The following is an 18009-nucleotide window of genomic DNA, read 5'->3' on the forward strand; positions in this document are numbered from 1 at the left end:
CCATTCTCCTTCAGAACTTCGTGAATTTATGTAGATCACGAATAACCTAAATATTAAAAGCAAAAATATTTATGACTTTACATCAAAATGAAATAGCTTGCCAAACCACTTGTGCCATACTACACAAAATAAAAATATGCTTAACCGTCTCCTCCATATTTCCACAAGCCGTGAAATCCAAGGAGTCTACTTTAATATTCTGTTTAGCCAACAAAGACAACATCGAATGATCGAAACCCTTCCCAGCTACTCTCGCCTTGCTAAGATACCCACCTTATCAGGACCTTTTTTTACTAATAATTCATACACAATAATATTATTCTTAATAATAAAACATTTTTCAAATGAAAAGCTTTAAATCTCAATTCTTATGAATCCTTTGTTGTATAGGATTTATATTAAATACATATTAAATTAATGTGTTAACTGTTTGAATCAAGTAGTGTAATTATATATACAACGTAGTGTAATTACATAATTACACTTCTTGATTCTAGGGGTGTGCAAGAAAACGAAAAAACTGATCTGAAATCGAAAAACCGAACCAAAACAAAAACCGACGGTTTCGTACCGAAAAATCGGCCCGAACCAAATTTCTAATTTTTTGTTTTTTATATTTATATTAAGTGATTTATAAGAATTCAATTAATATGTAACTCCAATATTTTTGATCAAATGTATAATTGTATATTATTTTACAATTAACAAAATTATTTATACCTAAATTAATTACTTTTTTGTCAATTTTTTTTCGGTCTAAAATTTTCAAGCTCAAATGGCAAAAACCGAAAAAACCGAAATCGTTCCGAAAACAAACTTTTAGTTTTTGGTTTGGTTTTAGCCAAAAACCACACCGAACTGTACCACGCACACCCTTACTTGATTCTCACAGCTATCACATTAATTTAATTATACGTTAACTATTTCCCATGTAAATTATATTTTCCAAGGAGTCCATAAATAAGTATAACAATATTATTATGTATACGTCATAAATCACCTTACATATTATCTTAATGATATTATTTTTTCCCCTGATTTGATCCAAATTGACCAAACTTTATATTAAAAATTCCAACTTTGTGTGCTTCCTTCTCGTGGGTTTCTTACCCAGATTCTTTCTTGAACTGATATGCAATTCAATTGCCAAAAAGATTCAATCTTTGACTTTCTTGAGTGAGGGTTTTGACTTGTAAATTCAGTTGATTTTGAAGCTATGGAAGCTTATAAGAGATGGGTTCGGAGGAATAAGGAGTATGTTCATTCCTTAGAGTCTCTTGCTAATGTAAGCCCACTCAGTTTTATTATTATTATTATTATTATTATTATTATTAATTTGCTTGTGTTTTATTAGGTTTTTTGATTTATTATTATTTTAGTGAATTGGGAATTGATGAATTGAGTGTGTAATTCAGTATTTGTTTGAAAGACTTGATTATTAACTTTTAATTATTTGGGGTACTTAAAATAATCACATTTAGTGAAATATGTAAGAATAAGATAACTGTAAACCTGCATAGAGATTGCGAAAAAAAATCTGTTGGTTTCCAGCCCAACCCAAACCGGTGGTTTGTATACCAGCTCGCACTTCGGAGACTTAAAGCGGTCTGAAACCGGACCCGTCCCGTCCTGGTTTGGGGAAAAATCGTTTTCTTTTGTCCCAGGCCGGATTATAACATGGACCGAATCGATTTGATAGGTTGGAAGATTTTTTATATCATAAACTGGTTTTGATAGGTTTGAATATTTGTCCTTCTAAACTGGTTTATAACCCGAAGTTAGCTGATAACTGAATTGCCATTGAACCGAATTAACCATTAACCGACGGCTGTGGTTAAGGTAATTTGATTAACCGATTAGTCGATTATGGTTAAGGGTGTCCCATAGCCGAATATTAACCGAACTGAAACAAAAAGAATTAAGATATGCTTACGTCAAGATGAGTATACGTTTAAATGTTTATACGTATGTGTGTGGATTGGGTGTATGTGTCAATGTTGTAACGAAAAACCATGAGAATATGTAAGGCCCCGTTACCGGTAGCCCTACTTTCGTGTTGGATTTACTCATAAACGCAGTTCTAAATATCAGAGTTAATTAAAACATTCGCGGAATATAAAAGCTTTCATAAAACATTTCATAACAAAACACCTCTTGTCTTAAAGCAACATCTTGTCTTTCAAAATAAACAAAACATTAAACTTAAACGTCTTGAGTCTTCCGATGCCAGCCCCTTTATTCAGTGCCACGTGTCTCCTCACGCGAGCTGCCTCATCCTACTCACCTGCGTGCATACTAAAAGTCAGCTACGCTGAGTGAGTTCTAGTTAATCACATAATCATACAATACCTTCTTACATTTCATACTTAACCTCTTAACTTTCTTACATACACACGTAAGTGCATATACTTTCATTCTTACCTTCATACTTCCTTTACATACATAATCATACGTTTTAAAGAGCCTTTCGCCCTATAACCTCACAGATATTATAAGGGTCTGGTCCCTAACATCACAGATATTATAAGGGTCTGGTCCCTAACATCACAGATATTATAAGGGTCTGGTCCCTTTGTTTCGTGTAACTGTACCATACTGTTCATACATGCTTTCCTTGACAATACGTGCAATTTCCGAAGAGCGTTCACGTACCATCATCATAACATACATACATTATGCATACATCATATATTCATACATACATCATATCTCTCATCATACTTATCAATCATATCTTAACTACCACCTGACGGTTCATGCAATATCCGAAGATCGTTCACGCACCGTCAAGCAATCATCATACGTAAATCATACAAGGCATACACTTATCACTTAAGATAAGTGTATTCACTATCACATCGAGTATGCACACAGCCCCGAAAACATAACAAGGAAGTGGGGCTAGAAACTCACCTCAAAGCGGTTGCGTTCACCGTTTACGGTTATCCCCTTCTTTAGCTGTTCGCGACTAACTGTATAATAATTATACGTATCAATAACTATCACTACACATATCGTCTTTCTAGTTTAATTATTACCCTCAACGAACGGGGGTCCGGGGGCAGCGCCCCTGGCAGCGGGGTTCTAGGGGCCGCCCCTAGCGGGGTCCAAGGGGCAGAGCCCCTGGCTGGGGTTAAGCTGCCAGGTCAGCTTGGAAAAATTTTATTTTCATTAACTGTCTTATCACATTTTCCATTAGCATTTTGAATCATTGAATAATATGCTACTTAAAAGTTCAAGGGTTTATTTGTAATTAAATCATTCTTTTTCTAAGTCCAGGGACTGTTCTGTCATTTTATTAAACTTTCTAGTTCGTTATTCAATCTTTAAAGAATTGACTTATCTTAGCGAACTGGTCATTTGTAACGAACTGAGCCCTCTAGCGAACTGGACCTCTGACGAATCCGTCCTTGTACGAACCAGTCCACATAGCGAATCAGTTCAAGTAACGAATTGGACCTTCTAATTCGTTATCTCCTTTAACGAATGGCTATAACGAAAGGGGGGGGGGTTAATTCGTTATCTTTTCCTTAACGAATCAGGACACGAACTAAGGCTAGTTCGTTATCTTTCCTCAACGAATCTACTTAACGAATCACCCTTAATTCGCTAAATTCCCGTTAGCGAATTAGGGTTAGGTCAGGGAATGTCAGAACATTCCCTGACATACCCTTAACCTCGTACTACTTTTCCGGCGCCGTCATTGCCGGAAGGCCGCCGGAAAACGCGAACTCACCGGAAAAACGATTTTTAACTCGTTTTTCACTGTTTTTCGCCCCGTTCGATCCAGATCTGAGCTAGGGTGATCCCTAAGCTCATCATAGGTTCGGTTTATACCCGATTCCACCCGGATCTCGTGATTTAAACGGTTTAACGGTGTCGGCTCGTTGTTTCGCAACTTTATCTAACGGGTTAAGCTCATACAATATTAAACTATCGTTACCTCGGACCGGTGATCGGTTTCCTTCTTGATTTCGGCTAGAGATAAGGAAGAACTAGAGAGAAATCTTAAGTGTGTGTTTTGGGTGGTGTATGGAATGTGTGAGAATGAATTAAATGAGGGATTAATGGTTTATATAATTATGGATCATGGGCTTAAGCCCATGGTCCTTTCCTCTTTCTTTCATAATCCAAGTCCATAATCCATATCCATTTAACCCAACACTAGCCCAACTCGTATTCTATTTCTCTAAACCGATAACGACCCACTATAAAATAGACGATATTTATTCTATTAATAAAACCGAAATCAGGATGTTACAGAATATGTATATAGGTATATATTGACATTCGTTCTGTTCCCGTTTGATGTCACCGATTTCCTTTACATGTTCATTTAGCTTAAGTTTTAGTTCGCAGTTGACTTGTTTAATTAACCGAAACCAAACCATAACCGATTAATTCTGTTATGGTAATAAAACATGACCGAAGCTAGCGGTTATGGTTAAGAGTAATAACCGAACCGAACTGAAACTTGAACACTGCTAACCAGAACCGGTTTGGGCCCATTAACTGATTTGTACACCTCTACAAAAGAGATGTAAAAAAACCGACTGGGACCGGTAAACCGGTTTCTGATCCGGTTCAATTCACTAAAAATCTTGTTTGGAGCCTACCCAACCCGCCGATTTGTATACCAGTTCATAGTTGCATTCACTAAAACCGGTTTTGGACCCGACCCGATTTGATAAAAAAAACGTATTTTTGCATCAAACTGGTTTATAACCTGAACTAAATCAATTTGACAGGTTCAAACATTTTTTCCTCCTAAACCGGTATACGTTTACTTCTAAATTTGCCTAATTGTTCCAGGCTTCAAGCACATGATATTCCTTTGATAACTGAATTAGTGATTCTTTATTTGATGTTTACGCTCTGCTGTTATATATTCAGGGATTAACATGGCTTCTTCCCGAGAGATTTGCCGAGTCAGAAATCATACCAGAAGCAGGTTTTGTGATATTTTGGTAACAAAATAATTTTTATCACATTTCTAAATCTACTCTTGACATACACGAGTAAAATATATACATCTAAACGCCAAAAAATTGGATTATTTCTTACATTTTTTTAAATGTTTTTTTTATGTAGTAACGTCGATATTGGGTATCGTGACATCTGTCAACGAACATATAATCGAAACGACTCCAACGAATCCGGCTCAAATGCACACGAGACCTCCGGAAGGATCGTTTTTTCCGTACTCTTTGTTTTTGACTTTAATGAAAGATGTCGAGTCTTTGGTTGAAGTTATGGCACAACAACTCTATGGCGATGATAATAAATGGAATTTCATTGCTGTCACAGAGGCTACAAAGTAAGCAATGACTTTTTTCTTTCAAAAGTCAACCTTTTACTTTTGCGAGTCAAATCTTGTTCTTTCAAGACTCGAAATTTATACGCATATTTCAAATTTTAGCTTTAAAAACTTTCTGTTAGTAAAGTTCTTGTGCGCTATATATTATTAGGGCTGTAACGAACTGAACCAAACTGGACGAGACCTTGTTCGTGTTCGTCCGTTAAGCTTTTGTCGGACAAATGGACGTATCATGAACGCTTTACAGAACGAAACTTCGTGTTTGTGTTCGCCTGTTAAGGAATTAAGCTTGTTTGTGTTCGTTCAATAATTTTGTAAATGGATGCAAACGGACAAAAACGAACATAACTGGACACTAAAGGACCAAATGAACATCAACGAACCCAAACGAACATATATTAATTTGAGAATAATAATCACTAAATCAACACAAAATTACCCAATAAATCCGGAAGTACACCACATAATATTCAAAAATAAGCTTAACTAATTTTGAACATAATTATATCAGAATAGTAATAGTAATAAATAAATAGATAAAAATAGTAGTAGTATAATACTATAATTCTAATACACGACCATATATATGTAACGAACGTAACCGGATGAACGTAAATGAACGAACGTAAACAAACATTAACGAACAAACCTATACAAACACATTACCGAACGTTCATGAATACAATTGAACGAACACAGCCTCTGTTCGTGTTCATCCGTTAAGTTTACAGAACTGAATTCTCTGTTCATGTTCGTTCATTTATTAAACTCAGATGAACATAAACAAACTTCCCGCCAAACGATATACGTACGGTTCGCCGGCCGTTCAGTTCGTTTACAGGCCAATATATCATTCACCATTTTTTTTCAACAATCATGAAAATTTTATGTAAAATTTTAAAGTTGAAAAGTGAACTGTTTGACTATATAATGTCAAAATGTGAATCAGGGTACTAGCTAGACTAGCTTTATTGAGAAATAGTGGGTACAGAATGTTATTACAAGGAGGTGAGACGATAAATGACGAAAAAACTGCAAACCAACCGCCGACCCATGGACGTTTATTGCATCAGGGGCGAAATGGTCATTTCACACCTGAAGGAAGGGCTCTATCTGCAATGAGTAGATTTGGTGAAAATGCTAGAATGATTTCTGATCCGACATGGTTTCGCAGAGCCGAACATCATCAACGTGCAATTATGCCGCTTCCCGGTAAGTTTAAAGTTTAAACATTCTTTTATTTTTTTTTCATGTTTTTTATTTGCTGATTTTAAGGTTAAATGGTTACAGAAACCGACGTAAAAAGACCTACACTTTCGAGTTTCTTGTCCGAGAAAGGTGTTCCCGGGGGATTATTATTATTCGGGGAGGTAATGTTTATAGCAAGACCGCTTGTTTATGTTCTATTAATAAGAAAATACGGGTCCCGGTCATGGCTTCCTTGGTTTGTCTCGTTGACCATTGACCTCGTTGGAATGAGTTCATCGACTATTTTGTTGACTGGTCAACAAGACTGGAAGCTTTGTCTTTCTGACCCCGAGAAGGATGAGGTAAAATGCTTTTATTATTTACTTTTCCCATTTTAATAGTCAAGGGCATTTTAGACAATTGACATGTGTAATTTGAATAAAATACAGTTGAGAAGACGAAAACTTTTGTTGGCGCTTTACCTTATGAGAGACCCGTGCTTTGGAAAATACACACGGTATATTTTGTAAATTCGGTTTTCTAGTAGAAAACAGATTGACTTTGACTTAATATCGGTTGACTTTTTTCAGTCAAAGACTAGAAGGTGCCGAGAAAACATTGGAACATGTACCTATTGTCGGGTTTCTTACAGGTAACAACTGTTAAAATAAGAACATTCTTTCTGTACTCTTAAATTTTGTTGATATTGTGTTTTTAAGATTTGTTGTTTTGTTGTTTTTGCAGCGAAGCTGATCGAGCTTTTGGTTGGAGCTCAAACGCGTTACACATACATGTCTGGTTCTTGATTAAAATAGAAATACAATGGTAAGTTATCAAATGTTTTCCAAACTTCGAGTTTCGTTAGAAGTTTGATATGTATGCAATTTTCTCATGAAGTTGGAAGATAGTTCGTTCGTTCGTTTATGGAATAATAATGTTTTGTTAACTAAGTTTAAGGTAATCACTGGATATTTGTTTATCTTCACGTATGATACCAATGCCTAATTTGTATCTGGCCCATTGTCATCCCTACTCAGTAGTCAGTACAACCCATGAATATAAGCAGTATTGTCGGCACACAAGTCGTGTTTATTTTGTAAAGTTTCAAGGAATGTTTAAAGTTCAAGCGTAAATCGGTTGCTTATTAAATGTTTAAACCTAAAAGTTAAAAGAAAAGTTGAAGTTATGTTTTACATGTAATTTTGTAGTTGTAGTAAAATACAATACATGAACTAAAATTTCCATGTTGACATAGCTTAACGACCCGTGGGCTTGTTCACGATAGACTCCTCCACGCCCCGCTTACAAAACTGCATCAAGGTGTTATGTGGACTTGGTCGTAGTATTGATGTGGCCGGCCCCCTCTCACGATCACACACCCGTTGCAGATAGCCTAAAGTTGACGTGCAAACTTTATTTACATATTTCATTAACTTGATACTTGGTCCAACTTTCGGACTTATAACTTAACCAAAAGATGGATAATGACATGGCTATTATACACTACTAGTTTAAAACCACAAGGACCATTCATGTGATTAGTTAAAAAAAGGTACGGAAACTAATACATATACATTTTACGCGCAATTTTGATGTCATGGGTAAATCTTTGATCAATTCAGTTAGAGAAAACATTTAAGAAATAAAATTGAGGTTGAAATGGGGTCGTCATATGAGATTTAACTTGTGTCTTTTGAATGTTCTTCCCTTTAGAAAGCTTGTAATAATATTACGTTAACTAAATACGGAAAATTGGTTTTTATTGATCCCAATTATTGCCGTTTGGTCATTGTCGGTCCTAACTAACGAATTGGTCACTGATGGTCCCAACTTTTAATGTATTTGTTCCTAACGGTCTGCGACTAACAGAATCCTAACCCCGTTAGTTTCAGGTCGCTGGGAAAACGTTTTTGGCCGGGAAAGTCAATTTTATTGCCAGAAAACACCACCAATTGACTCACCGCCAACCAACCAACATCACTTAAGCACCATCAACTGATTCCGACGATGGTTTTAGGGTTCCGGCGACCTCAATAATTGGGGCTTTTACTAGAAAAAAGATTCCTAAAGGTACGATACAAAGTTACCATGATGTTTGGGACGAAATTGTTGAGTTTTCGGGAAAAAATGTGTGTTTTCCGGCCAAAAACGTTTTTCCGGCGACCTGAAACTAACGACGTTAGAAGTCTGTTAGTCGTGGACCGTTAGGAACAAATACGTTAAAAGTTGGGACTGTCAGCAGCCAATTCTTTAGTTGGGACCGGCAGTTACCAAAAAACGATAATTGAGACCAATAAAAACCAATTTTCCATTAAATAAACATAACCAACCAAAATAATGTGTTCTTAATACAAAGAGGAATTTAAAGTTGTTTTCACACAAAATTGCAAACTGCAACCCATCTATTTATGTGAAAAATGCCAGGATTTTGTAATCAATATCCAATCTTCATGATCAGATCGCGCAATTTTAGCTTTAAAGGTCGAGGACTAGGAGTAACCTTCAAGTTCGATGGAAAAATAAAACCTTTAGCTTTTAAACGAGCAAAAACCTACAAACAAAAAAAACGAGAACAAAATGTCAAATATTATTATTTATTTTTAAATTACCTAAACAAGAAAAGCGACTTAACCTGTAAACATAATTTCCCCACTTTGAGGTCCTTGACATGGCGAAGTTCGAGTATAAATCCTTTAAACATAATTTCTTCAATGGTTTTATAATTATAAGAACACGGACACTTGACATAATCTAGATCAGCTTCAACTAAAGAAGACACATTAAGCAACAAAAGCTTCCACAAACAAAAACGTCCTTTGATTGTTAGTGACAAGATATTCGGAGCATTGATTTCGATTATCCAACCATGATGCCCTCGGGGGCGGTGTCCAGAGAGCACCAAGTTCTTAACACTCTTTGACGTTATATTGAGTCGTGAGTAATAACAAGTGTCCAACTCCAGAGTTTCCAACACAGGACTACCCGATAGTATATTTTCAATCAACTCTTCATCTAAATTCTCATACGAAATAAATAAACTCTTTTAGGTTTTTCCAACTAACCGCCCCTATGGGTTTAAACATACATCTTGGCAATGTCAGATCAGTTAAACTTGAACTACTGAGAAAATCATGACTTGGTGAAAACAGCTTTATATGTTCGAGACCATATATCTTGAGAGAGAAGTCTTCAACGTTAGATTCGATAGCATAATGAATCCAGTTGTTGATCCGTGATTCATATAGATTATAGTTGTTGCTATGCAATTTGAATGTCTTCAACTTTAATTGTTGACGTTGGGTTAAGGCTTTGTCCACGAAAGAAAAGAAACCCAGGTTCACTTGAACGTTTGTAGTGTGAGGATGTATGAAAACGAGATTTGGAACACTAGTCCAAATATGTTTCCATCGTGTTGAGAGCGTACTTGTTCTAATGGCGTATTTTATGTCGGTAAACGACCAAGGATTTCAGCAAGTAAGCAATCTGGTAACTTGCTAATTCGATCTTCATGATCCTTATACCTTTTTTCGTTCATGGTTCGATATTCTGGTGTCCTAGGCGTAGAAAAACCACACCAACCCATCCCGAACTTGGTGGTTAAACTCTACTGCGGTGACGATACTATAGAGGAGGAAGCATGCATTGTTATTAGGACGTTTAATACTTTTTTAATGGATATTAGGGTTTAATAATTGGTATATATAAGTTTTTATGTTTCGGCCTTTGGGCTCAATTTAATATTTAAAGGGCTTAGATTTTTATATTGTACTATTTGTCAACTTTTAAGGAATTTTTTTTATGTTCTAACGTAAACCGGTTGGTATATATATATTCACTTTACTCACAATTATGATGTAATAGGTATATATTATGATGTTTAAATAAAACATAAACAACCCAAATACTTTGTTCTTAATACAAAGAAGAGTCTAAAATTTTTCACACAAATTGCAAACTGCAAACCATCTCTTTGTGTGAAAAATGCCCGGACTTTGCAACGAACAAATCTTGAAACAAGAAACTGATTACACGGCTGAGCTGACGAAGATCATTCGATCATCATGATCGGTGCCTGAAATATATTCTAGTCGTAATTAATTAGTTTTATTAAAACACTTATATGTCAAAATCACTTCGGAATGAATAAAAAGTAGCATTAATCAACTAAGATTGTTAATACAAAATTTCAAGGAGTAACATTCTATCTAGCTGTAGTTTTCTTCGGTTTTATTTATAGGTCGATTTGGATTGATGTATCGTACATTCGTACTATCTAGTTGCTTTCTAGATACTTTTTTTATAATATAGATGTCGTTTAAAAAAATGTAAAGGTTAAGGAGTAAAATCAAGGACCTTCAAGTTCGATGGAAAAACAAAACCTTTAGCTTCCAAACGAGCAAGAACCTACAAACGAAAAATGAGAACGAAATGTCAAATATTATTATTATTATTATTATTATTATTTACTTTTTTAAATTAACAAAACAAGAAAAGTAACTTAACCTCAAAACAGGAAGTCCCAACTTTGAGGTCCTTAACATTGCGAAGTTTGAGTATAAATCCTTTAAGCGTCTCTTCTTCATCTTCTTTATCTGTATTACGAAAACACGGACACTTGACATAATCTAAGTCCGCTTCAACTAAGGAAGACACATTCAGCAACACAAACTTCCACAAACCGTAACGTCCTTTGATTGTTAGTGACAAAATATTCGGAGCATTGATTTCAATGATCTCCGAACAATTTTGCAAAGGAGGGATTTGTCCCGAGAGCACAAGGTTCCTAACACTCTTTGAGGTTATATTTAGATACCTATAACAATAACAATTTTTCATTTCTAGAGTTTCCAACGCAGGACTACCCGCCAGTATGTTTTCAATCAAATCTTCATCTAAACTCACATACGAAATACATAAACTCGTCAGGTTTTGCCAACTAACCGCCCTCGTTGGATCAAACATACAGCCTGCCAATGACAAATCAGTAAAGCATGAACTGCTGAGAAAAACCTGATCCAACGAAAACTTATTTATACGATCCAAACCATATAACTTCAAAAAGAGGTCTTCAACGTTACAATGGATGGCATAATGAAGCCAACTATTGACTTGTGATTCGAACCGAGGACTGTAGTTGCTATGCAATTTGAATTTCTTCAACCATAATTGTTGGCGTTGAGTTAAGGTTTTGTCCACTGAAGAAAAGAAACTCGGGTTCACTTTCAAGCTAATAGGGTGAGGATGTATGAACACGAGATTTGGAACACTGGTCCAAATATGTTTCCATCGTTTGGAGAGTGTACCTGTTCTAATCGCGTATCTTGTGTCGGGTAAACGACCAAGGATTTGAGAAAGTAAGCAATCTGGTAACTTACTAATTCGATCTTTATCATCGTCCTTCACCATTTTTACGTTAGCATGCATTGTTATTAGGGTTTGATACCAATTGGTATATAACAATATTTAAAGGCTTTGATTTTATATTCTATTGAAATAACTATTTTAGGCAAATAAACTCAGCTCGCACAATTGTTGAAACCTCAATGAACACCTCTTACGTTTATTCCAATTCTTAATAATACCTTCACACATGTGAAAGACTCATTCAAATCTGACCCATTAAAATCTCATATTGGAAATCGAATGTTTGATTACTAAAAATGAAAATAGATATAACAGTGACGAACCCAAAAATTCTTTTCATGGGGCTCGGAGATTTGTAGAGGTTATCGCCTTATACAAATATTTTGCTCTACTTTGCTTCGGGTTGTATAAAAAATAAAACTAACGAGAATTAACAAAAGTACTTTAAAATAACATTACAAAAGGGAGTCACCAAAAGTATTCCAAATATTATTACAAAAGATAATCCAACTTAAGATAATCAAAAAAAATACGTCAAATGTCATTACAAATATCTAAAGTCGTTCTCTTCGGGTCTTCTTTCTTTTTAAAATATTGTCATAGCATTTTAATTGTGAAGATTATTTTAGACAATTGACAAATGTGATATGTGTAATCTGGATAGAACAGTAGAGAAGACGAACACTTTTGGCAAATACACGCGGTATAGTTTGTAAATTTGGTTTTTTAATTTAAATGTTTATGCATTACATGTTTGATTCCTAATATAAATAGAAACAAAATGGTAAGTTTATGCTTTCCCATTAAGAGCTTTATATGTATGCAATTTCTCATGAAGTTGGAAGATTATGGTTTATGATCGGGTACGGGTTCAGGTTTTAGATCGGGTACGGGTTCAGGTTCGAGTTTCAACATTGAAAGTCATACATTATCCGTACCCTACGGGTAGGGTCGGGTTCGGGTATTAAAAACCCAGGTTTAAAAAAAATCCGGTTCTGGGTTTTTTTTCCGGGTCCGGTTACGGGTTCGGTTTTTTTTATTACACCTCTAGTGAGTAGTATACATGGTGGAATGCCAACCTAACCAAGACAAAAAAGAATACTAGGAATAAACCCAATAACAAAACAATTAGACACAAAGGCCCTACAAATCCAATGTCCCACCTTCACATCACGCCAAATACTTTCCTTGAAATGAATTTATTTCATATTGCACTCAAACGTATTTTTTTCAATTTACTTATCATAGTATGTTTTTCTAGTACCTACAAAATATTAGAAACGGAACTACAACCACATACTGTGATATTTGGTGTCGATCTTGCATACAAACACAAGCAGGGCCTGTGCGAGGTTTGCAGCCGGCCAGCCACACATGCCCATCAACCCATGGGGCCGACATTTTTAAATAAATATATTTATCTTTTTTTGTATAAAAATTAAAAGCTGAAAAGCCCCACAAAATTTGATTTTAGACAACAACCATCAAGTTCAAAAGCCGAATAAACAAACCCAAACCGGCAAAAGTCCCACACACAGGGTCCAAATTACAGCTAGACAAACTAAAAGTTGTTTTTTTTTAAATTTTTTTACATATAGTTTATATTAGGGGTCACTTTTTACTTGCATGGGGTCCATGAAGGCCATGCATTCTCACGAATGGCCTTGGACACAATCCTCAAAGTATTGTTCGAGGAGAGTGGGGACCGCATACTACAAATTCAGCTATCTTGATAGCTATCTCAACCCAAATACCAGCAGGGCACGTTTGGTTTGCGAAATTCGTAAGACTTTGAAGAAATTAAAATTACCACATGGCATGGCATGTTTGTTTGATAGGATTTTATAGTAGTTCAAATCAAATTCAAAGGCGGTTTACATTATTCGAATGTGTTAAGGTTAGGGGTTAGGGTGTAAAGAATCGTGTTCAGCATTCTACGAGCTCAACCTTTCAACCCGAAACAAGTTTAATAAGAAGTAGTAATTGTTATCTAAATCATCGAGCTCCGAGATTTTAGAGCAAATCCAAATGTGGGAAATTCTTTTGTGGAAGACTAAAAAATATATAAAATTATGCAATATACATAAAGTATATCATAATCATATATACTTTGGCTAGCTTTAGGACTCGTGTGATGCATGAAATGCTTAAAAGAAATATAATTAAGCTATAAAAATTAATTGATTAAATTAAAAACAAAACATATATTTTTATAAGGGATATTGGTTTTTAATACTCTTAAATTTGACCAATTGGTAAATAACACTTCCAACTTTCGATTTGTTGTCCACCACTCCCAACTTTCGCTCTATTTTCCTGTACCACTCCCCGTCTAAAGGAACACTAATTTCGTTAGTGTTTTGGACAAAAAATGTCATTCAAATTAGTTGAGGGGGTGAAAAAGAAAATTAATTTGTTTAAACTTAAATAAGATAACCAAATAGCATACCAAAGAGAGAGAGATACTTCAATCATAGAGAGAGAAAGAGGCAGTCTGCCATATTTTTCGGCGACGGTCTGCAATATTTTCGGCGGCAGTCTGCAATATTTCTGGCGACGGTTTTATCAATCTCTGTTCCTCGACGAAATCCTGTAACATCGCAAGGTTGGGACGATGGTGATTTGTACTAAGTACAACAACATGGGTGGATGTAGGCAAAGAGGAAGGTGGCGACGACTAGGGTTCCGCCACCTCGTCGTCGTCATACCCGGCAATTCATTAGACGACAATGAAGGTCACAGGTTCGGTTCAGTTCAATTCAAACACCAGGGGAGGACCTTGAAAGAGATTAGAAATATATAAAACACCTCCGGCGACCGTGGAAGCAACGACCGACAACAGTCTATTACCCAACCCCGCCTGAAAATCTAACCTCCGTGATTTGTAATTGGCCGGCCGATCTGAAATTTTTAATCCTCTTTTATGATTTGAGTTACAGTGTTTCGTAAATTGATATCGTTTATTTGTTAATATGAGATGGGGTGCAGGTGGTTTTCAAGGAAAAAAAGGAGGAAAAATGTTGTAGGTGGGTTGATGCTGATGAACCGGAAAGATTGGTGGGGTGGGATCGATTCGGGGTGTTTCCTGTAGATTTTTTACCGACTCGATTGCAAACACTAAAGAAGAGGGGTGATTAATGGATGTAAGTAGCAGTGGTGGTTGTTAGTGGCAGTGGTGGTTGGTGGTTGTCGGCAGGGAAGAGGATAGTGGTTAGGTGATGGTGGAACAAATAATAAACAAAAATTTAATTTTATTCCTTGAACTTTGAAAAATGACATTTTTACCCAAAACACTAACGTAGTTAGTGCCTCGTTACTCCGGGAGTGGCAGAAGAAAATACGTTAAAAGTTGGGAGTGTTGGAGAACATTTCGTAAGTTGGGAGTGATATCTACCAATGTGTCAAAGTTTGGAGTATCTAAAACCAATATCCCTTTTTATAAAATTAAATGGTTTTATAAGTTCAAATAATATTTTCTAATAGAATATCCGTACGAATACGTGGTGTATTCTCATGCTATGCAGTCAATATCGGTGGTATCTCGGTTATTGGTCCTCATATGAAATATCGATCAAAATATCGGCCAGATAATTGGTACCGATAATATCGGTTATTGGTACTGATAATATCGGTAATATTAACCGATATTTCAACGATATATCACTGATATTCCTGATATCATTGTTTTAAGTCTCAATTTCAAATTTTAGTGTTTAATGTTAGTTTTTTGAGTGTTAATCATTTTATACTTGCTACAATTGTTAGTGTTTTGCAAGTCGCAAAATGAAAATTTGTTAATCGTAGAAAAGTATACTGAATTGTCAGTGTTAAGGTGATATATATATATATATATATATATATATATATATATTACATGATATTATAATTACCGATAACCCTTTGCGATAACTGATATCTCAAATATCGGTCCTCGACCGATTTCCGATATTATTCCGTATTAACTGCTTATTTCTCAAGCAATTTCTTCATAATCCCAAGAAATATGCACCTATTGAGTTTATAAGTTGTAATTATATTTTTTAATAGAATAACTAATTATAATGAAAGATGATAAGACGTTCATTATTAATGACACAAAAAATGAACATTAATACATCATATATAAAATTTGCATGAATAAAACACGTTTTTATATTATTTCGAAGAGATTGATGAAAACTTCATGGATTCATTGAGGTTGGATGAATATGAGGGAATAAAATTTGTTTGTTTTCACACCAAATTGCAAACTGCAAATCATCTCTTTGTATGAAAAACGCCCGGACTTTGCAATGAACACATCTTGAAACAAGAAACTGATTACACGGCTGAGCTGACGAAGATCATCTGATCATCATGATCGGTGCCTGCAATATATTTTAGTCATAATTAATTAGGTTTAATAAAACACTTATATGTCAAAATCCTTTCGGAACTAAACATGGATATAAAGTAACATTAATCAACTAAGATTGTTAATACAAAGTTCAAGTAGTAACATTCTATCTACCTGTAGTTTTCTTCGGTTTTATTTATAGGTCGATTTGGATGATATATCGTACTATCTCGTTACTTTCCAGATACTTTTTTTTATGATATAGATGTCGTTTTAAAAAAAATGTAGAGGTTAAGGAATAAAATCAAGGACCTTCAAGTTCGATGGAAAAACAAAACCTTTTGCTTTCAAACGAGCAAGAACCTACAAACGAAAAACAATAACGAAATGTCAATTATTATTATTATTATTATTATTATTAGTTACTTTTTTAAATTAACAAAACAAGAAAAGTAACTTAACCTCAAAACAGGAAGTCCCAACTTTGAGGTCCTTAACATTGCGAAGTTTGAGTATAAATCCTTTAAGCATCTCTTCTTCATCTTCTTTATCTGTATTACGAAAACACGGACACTTGACATAATCTAAGTCCGCTTCAACTAAGGAAGACACATTCAGCAACACAAACTTCCACAAAGCGTAACGTCCTTTGATTGTTAGTGACAAAATATTCGGAGCATTGATTTCAATGATCTCCGAACAATTTTGCAAAGGAGGGATTTGTCCCGAGAGCACAAGGTTCCTAACACTCTTTGAGGTTATATTGAGATACCTATAACAATAACAATTTTTCATTTCTAGAGTTTCCAACGCAGGACTACCCGCCAGTATGTTTTCAATCAAATCTTCGTCTAAACTCACATACGAAATACATAAACTCGTCAGGTTTTGCCAACTAACCGCCCTCGTTGGATCAAACATACAGCCTGCCAATGACAAATCAGTAAAGCATGAACTGCTGAGAAAAACCTGATCCAACGAAAACTTATTTATACGATCCAAACCATATAACTTCAAAAAGAGGTCTTCAACGTTACAATGGATGGCATAATGAAGCCAACTATTGACTTGTGATTCGAACCGAGGACTGTAGTTGCTATGCAATTTGAATTTCTTCAACCTTAATTGTTGGCGTTGAGTTAAGGTTTTGTCCACTGAAGAAAAGAAACTCGGGTTCACTTTCAAGCTAATAGGGTGAGGATGTATGAACACGAGATTTGGAACACTGGTCCAAATATGTTTCCATCGTTTGGAGAGTGTACCTGTTCTAATCGCGTATCTTGTGTTGGGTAAACGACCAAGGATTTGAGAAAGTAAGCAATCTGGTAACTTACTAATTCGATCTTTATCATCGTCCTTCACCATTTTTACGTTAGCATGCATTGTTATTAGGGTTTGATACCAATTGGTATACAATATATATATATATACAATATTTAAAGGCTTTGATTTTATATTCAGTTGTAATAACTATTTTAGGCAAATAAATTCAGCTCACACAATTGTTGAAACCTCAATGAACCTCTCTTACGTTTATTCTGATTCTTAATTATACCTTCACACGTGTGAAAGACACATTCAAATCTAACCCATACAAATCTCAGTTTGGATATCGAATGTTTGATTACTAAAAATGAAAACATATACGACACGTGACAAACCCAAAAATTCTTAGTGTTAAATTGATATATATATATATATGTGTGTGTGTGTAAATTCTGCATGATATTATAATTAAAGATATCCTTTTGCGGTAACTGATATCTCAAATATCGGTCCTCGACCGATATCCGGTATTTTTTTC

The 18009-nt window shown here is 35.2% G+C and overlaps 2 protein-coding genes across 3 annotated transcripts; one reads left to right on the forward strand and one right to left on the reverse strand.

Annotated features, from left to right (window-relative positions):
* Positions 1-1049: 1049 nt before the first annotated feature.
* LOC143621050 (peroxisome biogenesis protein 16-like) lies at positions 1050-7537 on the forward strand. Of its 2 annotated transcripts, none has more exons than XM_077092584.1 (8): positions 1050-1285; positions 4894-4951; positions 5092-5317; positions 6267-6529; positions 6608-6867; positions 6955-7022; positions 7096-7157; positions 7250-7537. In XM_077092584.1, exons 1-8 carry the CDS (start codon positions 1217-1219, stop codon positions 7309-7311), a joined length of 1068 nt encoding a protein of 355 aa, XP_076948699.1. In that variant the 5' UTR covers positions 1050-1216; the 3' UTR covers positions 7312-7537. The 2 variants fall into 2 exon arrangements, with proteins under 2 accessions (XP_076948699.1, XP_076948700.1); XM_077092585.1 differs by having other exon boundaries at positions 1053-1285; positions 4894-4967; positions 7250-7535.
* Positions 7538-10791: 3254 nt separating this feature from the next.
* LOC143621051 (F-box/LRR-repeat protein 25-like) lies at positions 10792-17612 on the reverse strand. Its single transcript, XM_077092586.1, has 2 exons — positions 16668-17612; positions 10792-10909 (listed from the first exon to the last, which is right to left on the reverse strand). The coding sequence occupies exons 1-2, from the start codon at positions 17586-17588 to the stop codon at positions 10838-10840; spliced, it is 993 nt and encodes a 330-aa protein (XP_076948701.1). The 5' UTR covers positions 17589-17612; the 3' UTR covers positions 10792-10837.
* Positions 17613-18009: the final 397 nt, after the last annotated feature.

The sequence above is a fragment of the Bidens hawaiensis genome, unplaced genomic scaffold, assembly GCF_021521415.1.
Source record: "Bidens hawaiensis isolate Kalapana, Puna unplaced genomic scaffold, B.hawaiensis_p1.1 tig00002772_1, whole genome shotgun sequence".
Classification (NCBI taxonomy): domain Eukaryota; kingdom Viridiplantae; phylum Streptophyta; class Magnoliopsida; order Asterales; family Asteraceae; genus Bidens; species Bidens hawaiensis.